Source organism: Physcomitrium patens, chromosome 10 (assembly GCF_059467195.1).
Source record: "Physcomitrium patens ecotype Gransden chromosome 10, ASM5946719v1, whole genome shotgun sequence".
In the NCBI taxonomy this organism is placed as follows: domain Eukaryota; kingdom Viridiplantae; phylum Streptophyta; class Bryopsida; order Funariales; family Funariaceae; genus Physcomitrium; species Physcomitrium patens.
In genome coordinates this window covers 7,748,984-7,766,807 of record NC_143419.1, presented here as the reverse complement: position 1 = coordinate 7,766,807, position 17,824 = coordinate 7,748,984, and the positions used below count along the sequence as shown (strand labels likewise).

The window sequence follows — 17,824 nt, the reverse complement described above, 5'->3', positions numbered from 1 at the left end:
GTCAATTGCTTAATTCAATGTCTGATGATCAAGTAAATTGAGCATCAATTTCTTACTTCATATTATAATTCGTAAAAAAATTGGCTCATGAGTGATGCATCATCCTACTTGATATCTATTGCTAATTGTCAAAATTGTAAAGCATATAATACCACTAATCTATTATCTTGTACAAGACACAAATCTTGTTGGTTGCAACACGGATTGCATCATGTTCTCTATACATAGATCAAAACTCTATTAAGAATGCTTCCAAATTATACAATATTGAATCTTGTTGTTCAAAAAATGATAAATACCATGATAAAGCAGAATCTAAAAGTAGTGTTTCAATAAACCTCACTTGTGATCTTTGAGTTGGATAACTTTGAGGTTGTAGTTCAAGCACCAATTGTGCTTGATTGATGAATCCTTGAAACTTAGATCTTGTGCCATCAAACTTCTCAAGTAATCTAATTTTTGGTTCTTTGAAACTTGAGCAATGTTCCATTGTGAGAGTAGTAATATGGCTTGGTATAAATCTTGAAGCAACTCCAATCATCTCTATATCTTCATTGCCTGATGATCTTGTTGCTCTTTGTGGTAGTAGACTAAGTTGATGCATTGCAAGCATTAATTCTTTCATTTGCTCTTGCATTTGAGCTATTGCACTCTTCATTTCAGCAAGCTTTGCCATGCTAGCACAATAAAAAAGAAAAGTGTCTATTCTCATAGAATACAATACTTAAGAATCAAGAAAAAAAAATTCTAGAAATAATATCAGTTTAGAAGAGGGTAATCTGCAACTTCTAATACGCTTCTGTCTTATCAAGAAAGGACAAAGCTTTGATATTGTATGTGTACTCTTGTCAATCGATCAAAGACACAAAGTGAAAGAAGGTACATAAACTCGTGAAATTTGTATCAAAAAGAAAGTGACAAAATAGAAGAAAGTATGTATATTTAAGGAAGAATTGGAATGGCTATTGCCAAAGACTAGAAAATATAAGACTCTTGAAATCAAACTAAAAGCAAGAAAGGAGTTGACAAGAGTGAAGAAGGTCTTACTTTTGCCTCTATATATACTACTTAACTAAGAACTATGTGGCACAGGCTATAGGATCTCTAATATGCGTCCAACTTGCAAAACACATATCTAATTTGCAAAGTAAGTTTTTTAGGTGTATGCCATATGTCCAACTTGTACTACAAGTGGTCAACATGTCAACATGTGGCTTCCTTGTTAGCCAAGTTTTGAACCTACCAATCACCTATAGACATGTATAAAGGCAAAGCAGCATTTATAAAGCTTTTAGGAAGCTTTCCACAAGATATTATCATATTTATCTACTTTGACTTACTTCTACCTATTCTTACTATCTAGATAATTATCAGGATAAATATGTATGTTCGTGACAGAAACTCATGATATTCTCAAATAACATATGTTGTATGTAAATAAATTGATATATTTTTGTATTTTTTTACAAAAATAATTAAATTATAAATCTACAATAACTAAATGAAGCTAAAATTCATAATTTATTTCATTATATGAATAATAATTGATACTCAAGTCTTTAATCTTCATAAATCAAACATAATATTAAATATCTTCTTTTACATATTGTATGTGAAACAAATTTATTTCAAATATCATCTTTGAAACTTATTTAATTTTTCATAAAATCCACTAAAAGTATGGTACTTTGATACAATAGTTTAATAATAATTATTACATAATTAATAATATTATTAAAAAAATAAGATTACTTACAACATGTTATCTTGTCGGATGGAAAAAAAAAACAAAACAAAACAACAACAACAACAACATTATAAGGAACTTAATCTCAATAATTCAAAATTTAAATTATATTGAAAATGGTTGAACTTGTGAAATCCATACTAAAGATGGGGGAGGGGGGGATGTGGGACAAGGGCTAGAAATGGGGTTAGGGACAAGGAACGGATATAGAATGGATTATGAGATGGCAAGGGGGTGTGGATTTAACAAAATTGGGATGTGGCTTTAACATCTCTCTATATATACATATAAAATAAAAGTCAGGTCATCATTTTGACATAATTATTTCAATAAATGTAAAAAAAAATTGTTGTAAAACATGTTGCTGCCTATTTCTTCAACATTTCCATCAATATGAACACTCATTTATTAAAAGAAGACCATATGCCAAGCAGCATTTGTTAAAAAATATGATTATTATTATTATTATTATTCAAAGAAGAAGACTTCTCGCCAGGCAAAGTCCAGTCTTCCCTATCCGCCAACGTGGACACCCATAGGCCCATCCTAGTACAAATGACACGTGGACGTGTGGATCGTCGCCACATCAGAATAGTAGACGATGACTGGCAATGGCGCGAATGCTGAGGTGGAAAGATCCAGGACAGAACCACCCGTGCTGACGGGGCATGGCATGATGGATAAGGGTGTGTGCTGGGAAGGCACTCCCTATCATGGGTCCAGAGGCGCAGAATCCCGGACGGCTTGCCATCATCCCACTCGGCGAACACATCCAAACAAGCCCACGCAACCTCATCCTCTCAAATTAGTGACATTTGTAAAAAATACCCTTTTATTAAAAGAATAAAAATGTAAAAGAAAAAGTCATAAAATCCATTCTTATTATTACACAAACACAGTCAACACAACCGAACCTTCACATTCAAAACTAGTATTCCTACTGCAACTTAAAACACTAAAATATCTTCTCCGTCAGGAAGTGCTTGGAAGAGTGCTGTAAAATCACGCAGTTCATAACTGTCTTCCAAATAATTTGCAACAGGTGTTGTTGTTGTTGAAGGGAAGGTGCCACCATGCATAAGGAAGCGAACCGAACGGGAAGATTTGGAAAGGGGAAGGAGCACAAGATAAGCAGAAGAAGAAGAAGAAGAAGAGAGCGAGCAATGTGGTGCAAACAACTGTGCGTGATGGGAATAGAAAGAAGGGGAAAAATCAGGGATGGAAATAGAAAGGAAGGAAGGAAAAGAAAGGCGGCGAAGGAAAGGAAGAAGAGTGGGAGATATGGGCAATCGGCACGTTTCTGAGAAGATCTAACGTTTTTGAGTAGGATGCCAATCAGCTGCAGGGACGGGGACGAGTAAGGATCAGTTATCTGCGGAGTCATGCGACGACGATTCTCTAGTGCCACCTCTGCGTCGTCGTCGTTCCAGTTCGCTCGTCGCACTATCTCCTTTCAATGTCCACGCTGCCTTCTCCACAGTTTTCTGAGGGCTGATTGTTGTTGTGTGTTGTTGCGGACGTTGGATTGCTGGATCGCGCGGCTCGCATCTCTCCCCGTCTTTGTCTCTGTCTCTGTGTTGCCCTCGCTTAAGCCCATAAGCAACCCACTCTCTTTGAATCGCGCTTGCTCCTGGTTTTTGGACGTGGGTTGGTTTAGGTCTGATTGCATACTTGCTCCGTCTTTGGAAATTCTCGGGAGCCGTCGCCCTGCTGCATCTGCGTGGTTGCTGTTGCTGGGCGGAGGTGAGATAGCAGCTTTTGTAGTGGGTTGTGTTTCCCTGATTGGAGAGCAGCAGCAGTGACTTGTTGGGTTCGGTCACTGGTGGAATTCGATGTCTTGCGTTTTGTTTTTGCTGGTAATGGTGCATGGTGTCGGGGAGCTGGTGTGTGGGTGTGTTTGCTAGCTGGCTGTTGTTGTTGTTGTTGTTCTTGCATCTTCAACTTTGAGGAGGCTCTGATTGTTTTATGATTGACAATTTGGAAGAGAATGTTTGGTGGGACTGGGCTTATTCATCCCAGCGTTGCCTTTGTGCTTGACATGTTTCGGGCAAGGTATTACGATTGTTTTTTTTTAACCTCAAGAATTCAATGACTTTGACAAGATTTGAAAGATATTGACGCTTGCACTAAACCTAGCTGTGGGACTTTAACGTTGAGGTTGTTCGAAGCGGGTGATATATCGTGAAAATACGCTTCTAGTCGTAATGGTCAGAGCAAGCAGTGCTCTGACATGTATTGTGTTGTATGTTATTGCATGTATTTATGTATGATTGCTAATCTGCTCACGAATGGGTTTTTACACATGAAGGCTCTCTCATCATCCTTGTGACGACGTAGGAAATCGGAAACATTTGTTAGCTTATCAAGGTTCTCAATTTATGATTTAATCGTTTGAGGATCCTTGATCTGAGAAGTTGAGTTTAAGAGAAATGCTTTGCACTCGAAACCTAGCTCTTCAACGTGGAAGCTCTCTGAAGTTATTGATCGTTGATGCAGAAAATTGGTGGTAGATACAGCTGAGAGAAAGAGGAAGACACAGAGCAGGCTAATGTTCCTGAGGGAGTTTCCTTTCTGTTGCAGCGGCGCTCGTTTCTGGAGCCTGTATCATCACCATCAACTAAGGTTGAGCGGATTATTGATTTGCGAAATGAGTGAGGATGAAATGTAAAGCTTCTCTCCAGGGGGGATCAGAGCCAACAATGAGTTCACACGCATCGGACACATCGTAAGGAGTCCCATGCCTGCAATCGTTAGGAGCGTGTCACAAGGGATTGCAGCCATTGTGTAAGGAGGGTATTGTCATCGAAGGATTCATTTCAAATTGACCATTCTAAGTATCTAAGAGGCGTCTGGTAGCTGACAGAAGTGTGCGACTTTGCGACTTTGGCCTCGTGGATATCCTTTGCGTATCATAAATTCTATGCAACAGGGCAGGTGATTCAGCGTACCTTATAACATTTCAGCATTTTCTGCCGAGGTTTCGTAAAGCCTTTTCTTAAAGGTGTTTAAAGATTTTAAGCAGGACATTGCCTAGGGGAACGCAGAAAGATATGTTTTCTCACCTTCAAAACCTTCACCGTAGCATTTTCTCGTCGAGTGTAGAGACGCATCCATTGCACACGATGTTCTTCGTCTTGGTCCTCCAAAACCCCTCATGGAAGATTTATAAGTAAAATTGTAGTCGCCGGAGTTTGCTTCGTCAACCAAGTCTGCGGGAGATAAAAGAACATAGGACTACCGGTTTGCGTTGCTTCAGTTTCCAAGCCAAATTCCGCAGCCCATCGGTTGTGACTCATCTTTCAGTATACGCTGTGGAGTTCGGCTGAATAGTGTTCAATCATGGAAAGCAACCAGGAAGCAGATCCTCGGAAATCAAGGGAAGGCTACCGGGATGTAGATCCTTACAAACTGAGCGCACGGAATTGTGGAGGTGTCCATTGCGCGCTCTTTCCTGGAACACCCGTTGAAATTTCTCTCGCCAACTGCGACATCGAGGCACTGGTGCAACCCTCCCCAGATGAAGTGGAATCGTATGAGCTTTACCTTCATCTTCCTGAGCTTCGCTGGCTATGGCACACACCTCTCTGTCCGAACTGGTCCATGGAGGGCATCGTCAAGCCGGCCCTCCATTCGTTGGAGATGGTGTTCCGGTTGACATCTAGTATGCTGCAAGACGCTCGTCCTTACATTGCTCGAGATGAGTGGCTCCGCAAGCTAGAGTCTCTGGCTATCATGGAGATTGAGCTTGTCTCTCACCTTGTTGAGGGTGACAAGAAAGCCCCCACCACAGCAGCAGGCTCTATGCCATCAGCATGGCAAACAGCGGGTGCGAGATCCTCTGTTAGTCGCACCAGTCAGGACAGCCTTCTTTCCAAATGGCCCAACTGGAAGGGTGCACAGAACTTAAGAATGAGGTTGCTGTACGCTATTGAATGTCACATGCTGCGTGCGCCATTTACTCTTGGTCTTGGCGAGCCTAACCTTGCTGGCAAACCACTACTCGAATACGACCGGATCTGCACTCCCTTACAGGTGCCGCGGCAGATTCAACCCTCATCGCTTCGTTTCTTCTACCTTTACAACCATCATGGTGGCAACTCTAATTTCATTACGGTGTTCAGGTCTTTGCTTGTCGTCAAGCTGCGCCAGGGCATCCCGAGGACCATACATTGTCCACAGTGCATCAGATTTTGGAGTCATGGCTCATGGTGGCGCAGGGTTTGCTGAAAGCAATAGAGGAGCGAGTGAAAGCTGGTGACTCTGAAGGCGCTGCTAGAAAGTGCTGGATTGTGGAGAAGGTTTGGAAGCTTTTACTGGCCACCATGGATCTTCTTCAAGTCATGGATCCTGATGACTTCATGCGGCTCAAACATGAGCTTGCTATTAACACAAAGCCTCAAGTAGGAATCAACCACGGATTCGAACACATTGGGGGAGGTCCGTTGGTGCTCCAATATATTTGACCTCATTCAAGTTCCACGCCGTCCTTCTGATGAGCATGACGATTGTGGGGGGATTCCATCTTCGAACTCTTGAATTCGAGTAATTAATTGACTGTTTTTGGTGGTCAATGCTTCCTGCAGGTGCGTATTGTCTTCGGTCTACAATGTTGCGGGAAGTCACCCGAGCCTGCAAAGAGCTGCGGCACCTGGTGCCAAAGGCAGTGGGTGTGGAGGCTGATCCTAAAGGAGGCCCGCGGCTGCAAGAGGCTATCATGGGGCTATTTCAAACACACGGAATGGAAACATCTGGGACGCCATCACGTTCAGGAGTGATTCATTTACTTCAGTCTTTTCAAGCTGTTGAAGTCTCAGTGCGACAATTTTACTTCTCATATCAACAGCTAGTTGTAGCAGTAATGGGTAGTGGAGAGTACAAGGTTGACGTGCAGACAGAGATTTCTGCTGCAGAAGCTCTCTCCCAATTCTATTTTGAGCCTCCTTATTTTCCTAGCCTTGATGGGGCGAAGACATTCTTAGGAAGCTATTGGCACAATAGTCCTGATTTGGAAGAGGGAGTGATCATGCGGGAGCTCGCGGCAGCTAAAACAAGCAGCACACAGAACGGGTATCACAAGGACCATCACACTCAAGGTAGCAGTGCTCAGCTTGCTAATGGAGACGCTATAATGAAGGTTTCAAAACTTCACCATGTTGATTAGTTGACGAATTTCTCTATCAATGTGCTTACTTTCTAATTGCTGTTCTTGGCCAGTCGTAGGAATGAACTGTTTGGAACACGAATAGACGAACGGAAATGGGTTTGCGAACAAACATGAAAACAAGATCTTTAATTGTGCATTTTAGTTTGTTATCATTGTAATACTCTTTCGTCTGTTCTGATTTCGCAGGAAGCCTTCACCTCTGATCAACAGCTATTTCTGAACGTCTCTCTAAATCACAACCAGCTCCACATGCACAACGGGTACTCTTGATTTTGACCTTTTCTTTGGAGTGTCAATATTGTCTTTAATCTCAGGGCTGGCAAAAGCACTCCCAGGTGTGGAATCGCCGGAGATACGTTTGGGTTGGTTGTAAAATTTCAATGAAGCAACCGGAAAATCCTGTTACTTCTGGAGATCTTTGTGTGGTAAATTCATGATTGTTAGTATGATAAAGAAGGTTTTAGAGGATTTTCACTGATTGAAGTGTTAGGATTTGGAAATGTATTAATTAAAGGAAGCCTATCCTTGAAAAGGAGGACTTTCAATGTGTAGGTTATACTGCATAATAATGCCTTTGAAATGCGCATGTTGAATTTTGTACAATGTGAAAGTTTTCAACTTTAAATTAGTTTGTTGATCGAGAGTCTTACAATGAGATTTTCATTATTTTATCTTTGTGTATTAATAGAAACCCCATATCTGTTTATTCATGTTGAAAAAGAAATTAGTAAAATGCAGTGTTATTTAACTGTGTTTGCTAGTAGTCTTAAATAGGATTATCTGCACAGGCAGTTTATGCGTTTCTAAAGTTTGCAATGTAAATATTATCTTAATTCATTTTTATTGTGCTCTTTGTTAAGAGGTTTAGTTTGGGAATATGAAAGGCAGCAATTCTTCTACCTACCTACTATGTGCACGAAAAAAGTATTTTTCAAATTTTCAAACAATCAAATTAATTTATAATTCTACTGTGTTGAAATTTGTATGATTGATGTTTCTCTACAGATACATTTTTGGTTGATTGTGTGAATGGAAATTGACTTCTCTGTCAGTTTCATTTCAAAATATACATGCTTAATAAAATACACCCTATTTTTTTGATGAATATCGGTAGATGGATTCATCTGATAAAAACTTACTTTATAAGAGAAAAATGACTTTATTTGCTATGACATCATTTTAAAAATGGATAGTAATAAATTAAAAAAATACTTGAAATTTATGAATGTGCTTGATTTGACTGTGTCAACATAAAAGTGTGAATACAATTTCTATTCTAGTGATTATTATTTTAAGAAGGTAGATTTATTTGAGATTCTAGTTTATGCTATGATAACATTCAATGGCAGAGGAGATGATGCAATCATGCTACTTGTCCATACCTTAAGAAATGATATGATTTAAAATTAGATACCCCATTAATTTTTTCATAGTTACGAAGTAATTGTGTTCTTCAATCCATTTTTTTTATTTATTAATTTGTTTACAAAAAAATTGAAAGAAAATGTCTCACACTCTTGATTTACATAGTATATAAAAATAGAAATTTCTAAAATTCGATCTTAAATTGAAAATTGATTGAATTCCTGTTTATTTATTATGTTAGGGAGGTTTTCGATAAATAATATGTAATGAGATCCAAGAATATTACAGGTTTTTAACAAAGAAAAAGATCAGCGTTATTTTTTGAATCTTCATCTAACATTAACTTTAAGAATTTTGATTACTATCTTGCTATTTCCATGGACTTCAAAAAGTCGTTGAAGTTGTCAGTATAATTCGACAGCTGCCCCCATCAACTTACTCATGTATACATGATTTGGAAAATTAAAAGAATTAGTAAATAGACATTGATTTGATCCTCTCTGCGTTTTTTTGTATTTTCAACGTCCACGATACTTTCACAAGCCTGTAAGAGCTGATTACTGTTCTTTAAACTAAAAGAATAGGGTAATACTTGAAGTTAAAAAAATTAAACATTATATTGAGAATTGTACAGAAAGAGCTTTCAAAAACCTGTTGACAGAAGGCACTGATGAGCATTACTGTTTCCAAAGTCTTTTTTTGTATTGGAACCAAGTAGATGTTTAAGCTTCTGTGAAATGTACATGGTAGAAATGAGCAAACGATTGTTATCACTGTATCCGAACTTGCTCGAAACCTATACTAGATCCGGAAATTATCCTGGTAGTAACGAGAAAATAGAGTATTTTGTAACTGTATTAGTGATCAAAATAATATTCACCTTTCCGAGTGGCCCAACTAAATAATATAAAATTTATAATGAAATTACTGAAGACTTTGGATGGTTTAAGTGAAATTCGAGGTCTTAAGGGAAAGCCCTAGCTCAGAAGAAGATGCACTTAAATTGCTCGTAGTCCCCGATTTTACGCTTCATTTGAAATTGGCATCACAGGACTGAGAGCATATGAAAGAGGAAGATGGTTAAGGAGCCTGGAATGCGGCGGCAAATTTTCAAGCTTGACAGAAAAACTGAGCTCTTTACAAACCATTTACAGACGTGCTGCACTAGAGCCTGGAGCAGGTAACAGTGGTATGAACATAGTTGCTAAAACTTGCCATGTAAAGCGCCAGCAAAACCTCCTCATCAATGTACCCAAAACTGGGAGAAGCAGCAGTCCTTTGAAAGTGCACCTTCAGTAAAGAGCTCTACACGGTATGCACGAATACAACCATCACGACTCTACATGTCTTTGAAACCTCTTTCTGTACAACAAATGTTAACTTGGGAGCCTCCGAGAATAATCTCATTCTGCAGCGAACAGTCTTGGCCATCGCGCCCTACACTGTCATTGGAGTGATGGCCTTCCCCAGCATACACGTGCCCGTGAATGTCATCAAACGTATAGTTGTACAAATTGTTTTCAGCTGCAACAATCAAGCCAGAAACAATTACGTGAAACTTGCAAAAAATACATTTCGAATGAAATTCAACTTTCTTTCGACTCACGAAGTAACCACTTTCGAACGATAATCCATGTGAGACGGGCGAAAGGAACTACCGACCTGGTCCACTGGCACACGACTGAAGCCAAACTTGTTGACCCAAAGTGATTCTGTATCCTTGGCTGTAGGGAGCACCAACCGCTCCACACTCAGCACCCCAAGAAGTCTCTCTATTGTCGTCATAAGTGCTTTACAGAAACCCTGCTCACCAAAATGCAGTATAATAAAGCATCACTACAAGACAAGGCACGCAGATACGTTGTCCATCACATCAACACTGATGTAAATGTCTCAAAAGAACAATTCAAAGGTCCGGTTACAGTGTTCGCACTTTTGCATCTCAAAGCTTCGCCCAACATCAAAAACGTGTAGGTAAACATGTCTGTCGTGTCCTATTTGTAGTTCTATGGTATTATAGGTTCTTTAAAATAACATCGCCACTATCCAAGTCTCAAGGGTTGTGCACCTGATTTCTACCACCTCGTGCCAAGGTAACATGTCACAAACCATCTAGACCATACTAGGAATGAATTGGAGACACTTTACCTGGCCCTGGTGTGGGAGGCTAGTTGCTACCAAAGGCACTTCAGCAAATTCCCGACCAAATATTTGCAGTAGAGCCGCCGAAACCACCTTCCCGCTACAGCCCAAATAAATACCTAATTTAGTATGAGCAAAGCGCTAGTGTAACCTCGGAATAGCCTCTACAGATGCAGCTGAAGAAAGAGAATACAGTAGATCTATTCCAATCGAAGCATGTTTGTCACCATCGGATTCAAATCATTCTCCGTCGAACACATTTGGCAGATTTCCCACACAAAAATTTCAGAGTAATTCAGAAACGAGAGCGTACTTGAGCTTGAGAACAACGCAGAAAACACCTTCAAAATCGTAATCTTTGGTCCTTCGACTGCACATGACATGCATTTACAATCAATGAATGAATATCCACGTGCAACTTCACAAGTTCGTCACGGTACTCACAAACGCCACAAGCCTCGACCTTCGACAAACAGCAATCATCCTCAAAATCACATCACGAACAATCTAAATTTAAAACCCATCAAACAATACGAACCTCTGAACCATGAGCGGAATCAAATTCTTTCCAGTTTTCGCATCCCTGATTGGATCCGAGCACTCCTGTAAACAAACCATTCTATACATGATTATGTCTTCGTAGGAACTTGGCCTCTATGTTGAGACGCTACCGATAGCAAGCAATAAATAATTAAGTCCCATGACAAAAAAATGTTCAAGGAACGCATGAAGAAGCACTGACACCACCAAAACAGAGAAAATTAGATTAAGACCGGCAATACATACTGTAAAAATATTCACAGCTTCGGCAAGGGTCTGAATGTTAGCGGGGGAGCTGCCCTTGCCGCACAGAATTTGCCATTCAAAACTCGGACTAATGGACTCTGCTTTCTCTATCACACCGCTCTTCTGCTGCCGATTCTCCGGTAACTCACTGATTATGCTATGGGATAGCGACTCTGGCCCAATGGCAACTAACTGTGTCAAGATTTCATCAATGACTTTGCAGCCCTTCTGGCAGAACCATTCTCCTTCTGGTAATTCCTGGTAATTGGACATGATCACGAAGGGAAATTCAAATAAGATAATCCAACGAATATCCATGTTACGCCAGTATACAATCGAAGTTTTTGAAGTCGCAACAAAAAAAACCTATCCATATTAAATTCTCGGAGCTTGCTGAAATTGCTGGAAGACGATACTCACATTTAGGTTATCCATGCCTGAATCCTTTAGGCAGCTAACGTGATATTCTCGTCCACACTGTCAAGAGTAAAAAGACAAGCTCAGTAAACGAGATACCTTACTTTCCAAACCTATTCCACCGACGTAAAAACCCTGACATGAAAACCCAAAACTTCAAAGAATCCGGCAATTTCCTACTTTTTCTTTGTTGGATCCTACACGAATACTACAGCTAGTTTTTAAACATCACCAAGCGGCAATAAAACTTAGTGTCAGACAGCATGTTGTTTAGGCTCCTTACTTGATCACAAACTAAAATCGTCATGCCATCAACGAAACCTGTCTTGCTCAAATTCCATTTCCTGTCAGTGCAACAATGAAGCGAGTAAGGCAAGTTAACAAACCAGAGGATATTCTGAGATCCCATCACTAATCTTGTAATATGAAGCTGGATGGTAATTGACAGCCAACCAAGCAAGATCAACACCACTTACTTGCAGATAGCACAGCCCCCAACTTCCCGATGTCCTTCCAAATGACGTATGCAACGACCTCGCTCGTCTATTTCTGTAATGCTAGACGATTCCTCTTGGTGCTTGCCAGAAACTTTTTGTCCATTCTGTGCCACCTTGAGAGTGTCATTACGGCACATTCGACAGTACCACTTGCTATCGGAATCAACCTCTTCTCCTGGAAAATAATTACACGCAACGCAGGAATCAATAGTAAGCTAATCAACCAATTCAGTCCATACATGGACAAAGTGTTGTCTTAAAAACGAGGGAGCCTTGAAACATTCCAATTCGGCTTAAAATTTCGGAGATGGGATTGTTCCTCAAAACCTTATTCCAACTCTGGTGGGAACAGAGATCATGCAAGCACCGCACTTTCTCCTGAGAGCAGTGTCGAGCCAGGAATTATCTTCGATAATATCAAACATCTTTCCATCCACAAGTACCTACAGCTACTTGTTTAGACATGACCAAAATGCAGAAACATACATGAAACGTTCTCGTCGGACCATAATTTCCCACCTTTGGTACAATTATCGCACCATGCTTCTTCACAACCGTTGCAGGTCTTCAGTTCTCCACTGCTACTACATTCATAACAGCAGTTGACATCCCTGGCAAGTGGTTCACAATTTTGTTGTTCACCCAGCTTGTTCTTATGAGTCAGATCTTTGCACACGTCTTTCAGGGAACGACCATCCACCAACACCAAGATGTTTCCGTATCTGTCATATTCATCGCTAGTGTCAACGTAGTTGATACCGATGTGATAATAATCATAAATAAAATAACATGTAGGTTAAAATGATTCGTTCAAAACATAATTTTTCATACAGAATAATATTCACCAGCGCTGGCGCTACTTTTAGAACGTAGCCAGTTCAAGATATGTCTACCTCTTTTGGACCAAATATAATAATCTCTTGATAATACAAAATGAAATCCAGCTCTGAAACTATAGTGCCTTCGGCCACGAGCTTATTTTACCAGAAAACCACCCATGTAGTAATGAAGCATTTACACCTCACATCATGTGTGTATTGAACGACAAAAAAATACTCACGGGTTTCGACGAGCCTCACAACCAGCATGTTGTTCAAACTCAAAGCAGCTTATCTGTGACAAATCAAAAAAACTATTATACAATCTTCATAATCTCCATCAACATTCATACCAATTCATGTTCATCTTCCAAGAGACATTATATGCAGCACCCGCATGAATTGGCATATGGAATTGAGACAACTACATGATTGAACTTTTGAGAACTTCAAATGACACGAAATTCATACGTTCCATCAGATGTTCTTGCAGATGTTAGCCAGCTACGCCGAAGTGAAAATCAACAGTATGCATCGTCCAAATGCATTCATCGTGTATACCGCAGTGATAAGCTTAAATGTTTTCACTCAAAGTACATCGGAACTTGCCTCTTTGTTACAGCAACTGCAGCATATACCTTTGCCTCTTTTCACACCTTTCAGTTTCAGCTGCCAAATTAAAAAAAAATCAATTGAACCACAATCATTCCCTTAAATCAACCATTAACCCATCGACTTTGCTACGTTAACCAAAGGTGATGTCAAAGTCCTACGACAACCGCCCTGAGAAATTTAAGGAGCCTGTCATATTGCAAACAAATGATTTGAGTATCACTTGCCCCTAAAACTAGGGTAAGTAAAAATCTTGGAATATAAGCAACTAGGAAACACAGGAATAAGCAACTAGAGGGGATGATTTGAAGTACCTGGGATTTCGTATAGTAGCCTAGCTCTGTGCCGTTCTCCAATCCACCAGGCAAGAAAAGTGCTTTGTGCAAATGTGCATCTCGACTCAATCTGGCCGACACTGTAGCATCTTTCTCCCTGCAAAGATCACTAAAACCGATGAAAAACGGTTTCATGCAATATCAATGCCCCGAGCTCCAGAAGATGTCCATAATGAAACTCGTCATTGTGCACATAACATTCCTCGTGAATTGTACAGCGCAAAACAAATATCACAACGCAGCAGTAAGGGGCTTCTATGGCACAGTTGTAATCAGATGGAGGGCAGCAATTTCCGATTCTCACAGCTCAAGTTTTCCATATTGTTACACCAAAAACAGAGATTTGTCCAAAATCCTATTCCACATGTTACAGAGAATGAAATAGTTCGACTTCCTGATTTTTCAGGAATGTTTGTGAAGTAGACATAAGCTTTGATCAAAAAGATACATTCTATTGCTCAATATAGGCTGCTACTCAAACAACGCCAGGTCCAGTCGTTACACGCAAGCACTGATTTGCTTATCGACTTTTCAAGTATCTCGTTGCACTCTCACCTTACTCGGCTATCCTCCTTCTCTGCTCCACTAGAGATGGGGCGCTTTACTTTCACTGAAGCATGAGGCTTCTTCGTTTTCTCACACTTACCACAAAACCAGTCCCCAAGGTGTGGGTTCGCGATTTCAACACATCCTGTATGATTACAACGCGCTAAAGCATCAGATTGTTGAATAAATAAGGTCGCTGTGCATGCATAACTACTAAATTGACAAAAAAATTCACTAACTCAGAGCTCTCTTTTCACATCCTAAAATCTTAATAAAATGGAAAAAAAAATAAAAATAAATTTACACGTACCAGAATGTGCAACTACAGAGCACCTAGCTCCCTTGCAGTAAATTAAATCACCCTCTTCTGGATTCCCACACTTCGCGCACTTACTCTTACTCTTTTCAACTCCCTGAACATCTCCTATAGCCATCTTCAGAGCTCTCAGTATGTTGTCCCCACAATCTGCCGCTTCTTGACCAGCGCTGAGAATATCCCGAAGGTTCTTCCCATTCTCAAGGTAAATATTGTCACTTGGATGGTGAGAAGTACTTCCCGAATGTGCCTCAAAAGCTGAAATAGAAACAATCTGCATGATCTCCCGCAGTAGCCACAGCCCTTAACTCAACAAGGCATCCAATGTTTATCTCTCGATTCGGTAACACTAAATCATTAAGAAAGCCACTGTGGTGGATACCACCCTACGAAAAAGTTTGAGTTCTATTATTGACATACCACGGAACCCCTGCAATTCCGGCAGTCGCACTGCACACCCATGTCTTTCAGCATTCCCGTGAGCTGCTCAAAGAATATGAATGAATGCGTTACAAAATAATGCTTCACAAACTTCACAGTGTTATCACTGTACGTATGAACATTCATGGCAATCGAAGGCAACATGCCCGTATCAGAATAGTTACTAGGAGAGAGGACCGAACTCAACTGGCAAAACTAAGCCCCTTAATAAGAATCACGCTGCACCATAAAGGCATTTGCACCCTATGACTGTATTCAGGCTGGATGCAGAAGCTTCTATTGTGGAAATGTTTCACTAGAATTGCCCTCAAAGAAAAGCTGGATTTGTTGTCCCCGATAATGTCCGAGGCTACCATTTATATCACTCAATAAAGCAACCTTTGTTGGAAGAATCATCCCACCAAAATTTAGCCCAAAACAATCGACAGCATAAACACATACCTGTATACCGCGACACGAGCACCGCACATGATGACCCTCCATCAGCCTGGTTGCCATGAGCTCCTTGGCGTTCCTTGGAGCTTTCAGTAACTTGTCTCCAACTGGAACCATAGACTTCAGCTGCTTCCCATTATCACAAAGACACACTGGCAAAGTTCTCATAGCCAAATTAACACAGAAATCGTACTGTCAAGTGAATAACACAACTCTTCACACTCTCAAGCTGCACTTCATTTGCAGTACTCAATGACGTCACAAAACCGTACTCAGCGCAAAGATATTTTCACATTTCGTGGTGGGAGACTACCAGACCAATTGGTAGTTACAGGAAGAAATAGATTGCTGCCCTAAATTGGAAAGCACGCACATACGCTGGAAGGAAATCGCGTCTAGCTTTTATGATCCAACAGATGATACACAGTAACTCTTTCCAGAAAAAAAATAAATAAAAATAAAAAATAAAGAATAAACTCCTCACGCGTACTACAAAGGCGAGAAGAATATCGTCTCCAAGAAAGCAAACAAATAATAAATAAATAAAATCTAATCCAACCTTGATGGCAGCTGCACGAGGGGCCTGACTGGGACGCGCGATAGCATCCCCTCTTTCTTCAGGACTTTTTTGACCGTCGGAGCCCTCCTCGCTCTCCAATGCAGGCGCAGCATGAGGTACCCTAGAATTCATGTAATGGATGGTCTTAGACTTCCTCTTCCGGGACCCACCGTTCTTCACCACCTGGTCCGTATCATGTACCAAACCGTTCGACACGACGCTGTCACTAAGCCCACCAGAGTTTTTCCTGGACTCACCCAATTTGGGTGCTACCAAGGCCTTCGGTGCCTTTCCATTCAACACATCGGGAAGAGCTTCATCCGCCGATCGATCTTCCCCCACCCCCTGTGCTTCCACCATAACTTCGTCCTTGTCTTGATGGTCCATTACACCAATATTCATATCGGGAGCCCGTAGATCACTGCTATCCGCTGCAACCGACGATGAGACCCTCGGTGAATGCTCAACATCATCACCTGAACCCATCATTATGGCGCCAATTCCACCAGTTCCTCTGTTTGTACCGCGACTAATATCCACAACGATGTCGACTTCTGCCAACCTTTGCCTGTTATTTGTTCGCGCACCCATAATCGTCTCACACCTGCCAGTGCTACCACTCCTCGTCCACTCCCAGCGACCGCACTAAATTTGAACACTCTCTTCTACAATCGCCATGAATGGCAACACAAATGCCCGGCATCACCGCCAGTCACCGAGAGACCAGTCCGACGCTGCTGGTCCATCCTTCAAGTACTGCGTGTAAAGCACTCAACCATCACACGGGACGATCATACACAATCGCTCTGTTTCCCCTGCTCTCTACCCACTCACCCATCTCCACAGACAAGACCGATCACACAACACGATCATCACGATCGCCCCAGATGATACGATGCATCATGGAAATCATCACAATGCTGGCTTCGAGTCAGTACGCGCTCTTCTTCCTTGACCATCGTCAACTAACCACTGCGAAATCGAGCGAGACAAACGCGAACAGGTAAAATCAACCACACAGTCGTAGCCGCAGCTGTTCCTGTTGCCTCTTGCACATCCATTGCGATTTACCCACGACACCCCCAGGCTCACACGTTATGCACCTAGTCCCTGCCACCCGCAATTCGTACCCTAAAGTCCCGGCCCCGGGCGGACACACCAGCAGACGTAGACTAGTGGGGTGACCAGTCAGTCACCGTGCCTGTCAACCTCGTACAACTCGCAACGTCACTGCCGCCCCACCCACCTCTCAAGGGGCCTTCTTCATCTTCGCTTCTCTCGCATCGTCTCCGTCTGCCCGGCGTTGTTGCAGGCCCGGTCCCCGAAACGCCATCCCCGCCGGCCGCACACTCCTTGCGATCCGTTTGTCCGACCCAGTAGTGCCAGACTTCCCTCCAGAGTCCCATTTCCAGAGCGCGTGAGTCCCGGCCCAGCCTCGTGCATCATGCGATGGCGCATGGTTCAACGCCGCTATCATCCCTCAAGCGTAACTCCCACGCCGGCGATTGGGTTGCCCGGTCAGGCAGTCGGTCGGTCCTCGGCGTGCTGGCGCCCTGCCCCAGCTCCCTGCTTCTGCAATTGATCTTCGCACGTCGCCAGTCAAATCAGACGTCCACTCCGAGTTAACTAACCCCGCCCCCCACT

The 17,824-nt window shown here is 41.6% G+C and overlaps 2 protein-coding genes across 6 annotated transcripts; one reads left to right on the top strand and one right to left on the bottom strand.

The window, feature by feature from the left end:
• Nucleotides 1–2,785: 2,785 nt before the first annotated feature.
• LOC112288067 (nematode resistance protein-like HSPRO2) lies at nucleotides 2,786–7,514 on the top strand. Of its 5 annotated transcripts, none has more exons than XM_090253659.1 (5): nucleotides 2,786–3,176; nucleotides 4,244–5,779; nucleotides 5,869–6,184; nucleotides 6,331–6,881; nucleotides 7,098–7,514. In XM_090253659.1, exons 2-5 carry the CDS (start codon nucleotides 5,087–5,089, stop codon nucleotides 7,179–7,181), a joined length of 1,644 nt encoding a protein of 547 aa, XP_090109785.1. In that variant the 5' UTR covers nucleotides 2,786–3,176; nucleotides 4,244–5,086; the 3' UTR covers nucleotides 7,182–7,514. The 5 variants fall into 5 exon arrangements, with proteins under 5 accessions (XP_090109785.1, XP_090109783.1, XP_024387651.1 ...); XM_090253657.1 differs by having other exon boundaries at nucleotides 3,115–3,490; XM_024531883.3 differs by having other exon boundaries at nucleotides 3,127–3,490; nucleotides 6,331–6,840.
• Nucleotides 7,515–9,353: 1,839 nt separating this feature from the next.
• Nucleotides 9,354–17,615, bottom strand: LOC112288066 (uncharacterized). Its single transcript, XM_024531875.3, has 18 exons — nucleotides 16,181–17,615; nucleotides 15,628–15,747; nucleotides 15,166–15,228; nucleotides 14,740–15,019; nucleotides 14,439–14,574; nucleotides 13,863–13,980; nucleotides 13,546–13,605; nucleotides 13,179–13,231; nucleotides 12,638–12,840; nucleotides 12,098–12,293; nucleotides 11,905–11,965; nucleotides 11,625–11,681; nucleotides 11,205–11,462; nucleotides 10,957–11,021; nucleotides 10,732–10,788; nucleotides 10,425–10,518; nucleotides 9,939–10,079; nucleotides 9,354–9,800 (listed from the first exon to the last, which is right to left on the bottom strand). Exons 1-18 carry the CDS (start codon nucleotides 16,769–16,771, stop codon nucleotides 9,714–9,716), a joined length of 2,640 nt encoding a protein of 879 aa, XP_024387643.1. The 5' UTR covers nucleotides 16,772–17,615; the 3' UTR covers nucleotides 9,354–9,713.
• Between the last annotated feature and the right edge of the window lie 209 nt (nucleotides 17,616–17,824).

Excerpts from the sequence above, each read along its gene's own strand:
- LOC112288067 (XM_090253659.1), top strand. The coding sequence starts at position 5,087 with ATGGAAAGCAACCAGGAAGCAGATCCTCGGAAATCAAGGGAAGGCTAC. Across the intron at positions 5,780-5,868 it reads GGATCTGCACTCCCTTACAG|GTCTTTGCTTGTCGTCAAGC; the intron begins GTGCCGCGGCAG and ends TACGGTGTTCAG. Across the intron at positions 6,882-7,097 it reads ATGGAGACGCTATAATGAAG|GAAGCCTTCACCTCTGATCA; the intron begins GTTTCAAAACTT and ends CTGATTTCGCAG.
- LOC112288066 (XM_024531875.3), bottom strand. The coding sequence starts at position 16,771 with ATGGGTGCGCGAACAAATAACAGGCAAAGGTTGGCAGAAGTCGACATC. Across the intron at positions 11,022-11,204 it reads AAGCTGTGAATATTTTTACA|GAGTGCTCGGATCCAATCAG; the intron begins GTATGTATTGCC and ends GTTTGTTTACAG. Across the intron at positions 10,789-10,956 it reads ATTCCGCTCATGGTTCAGAG|TCGAAGGACCAAAGATTACG; the intron begins GTTCGTATTGTT and ends TGTCATGTGCAG.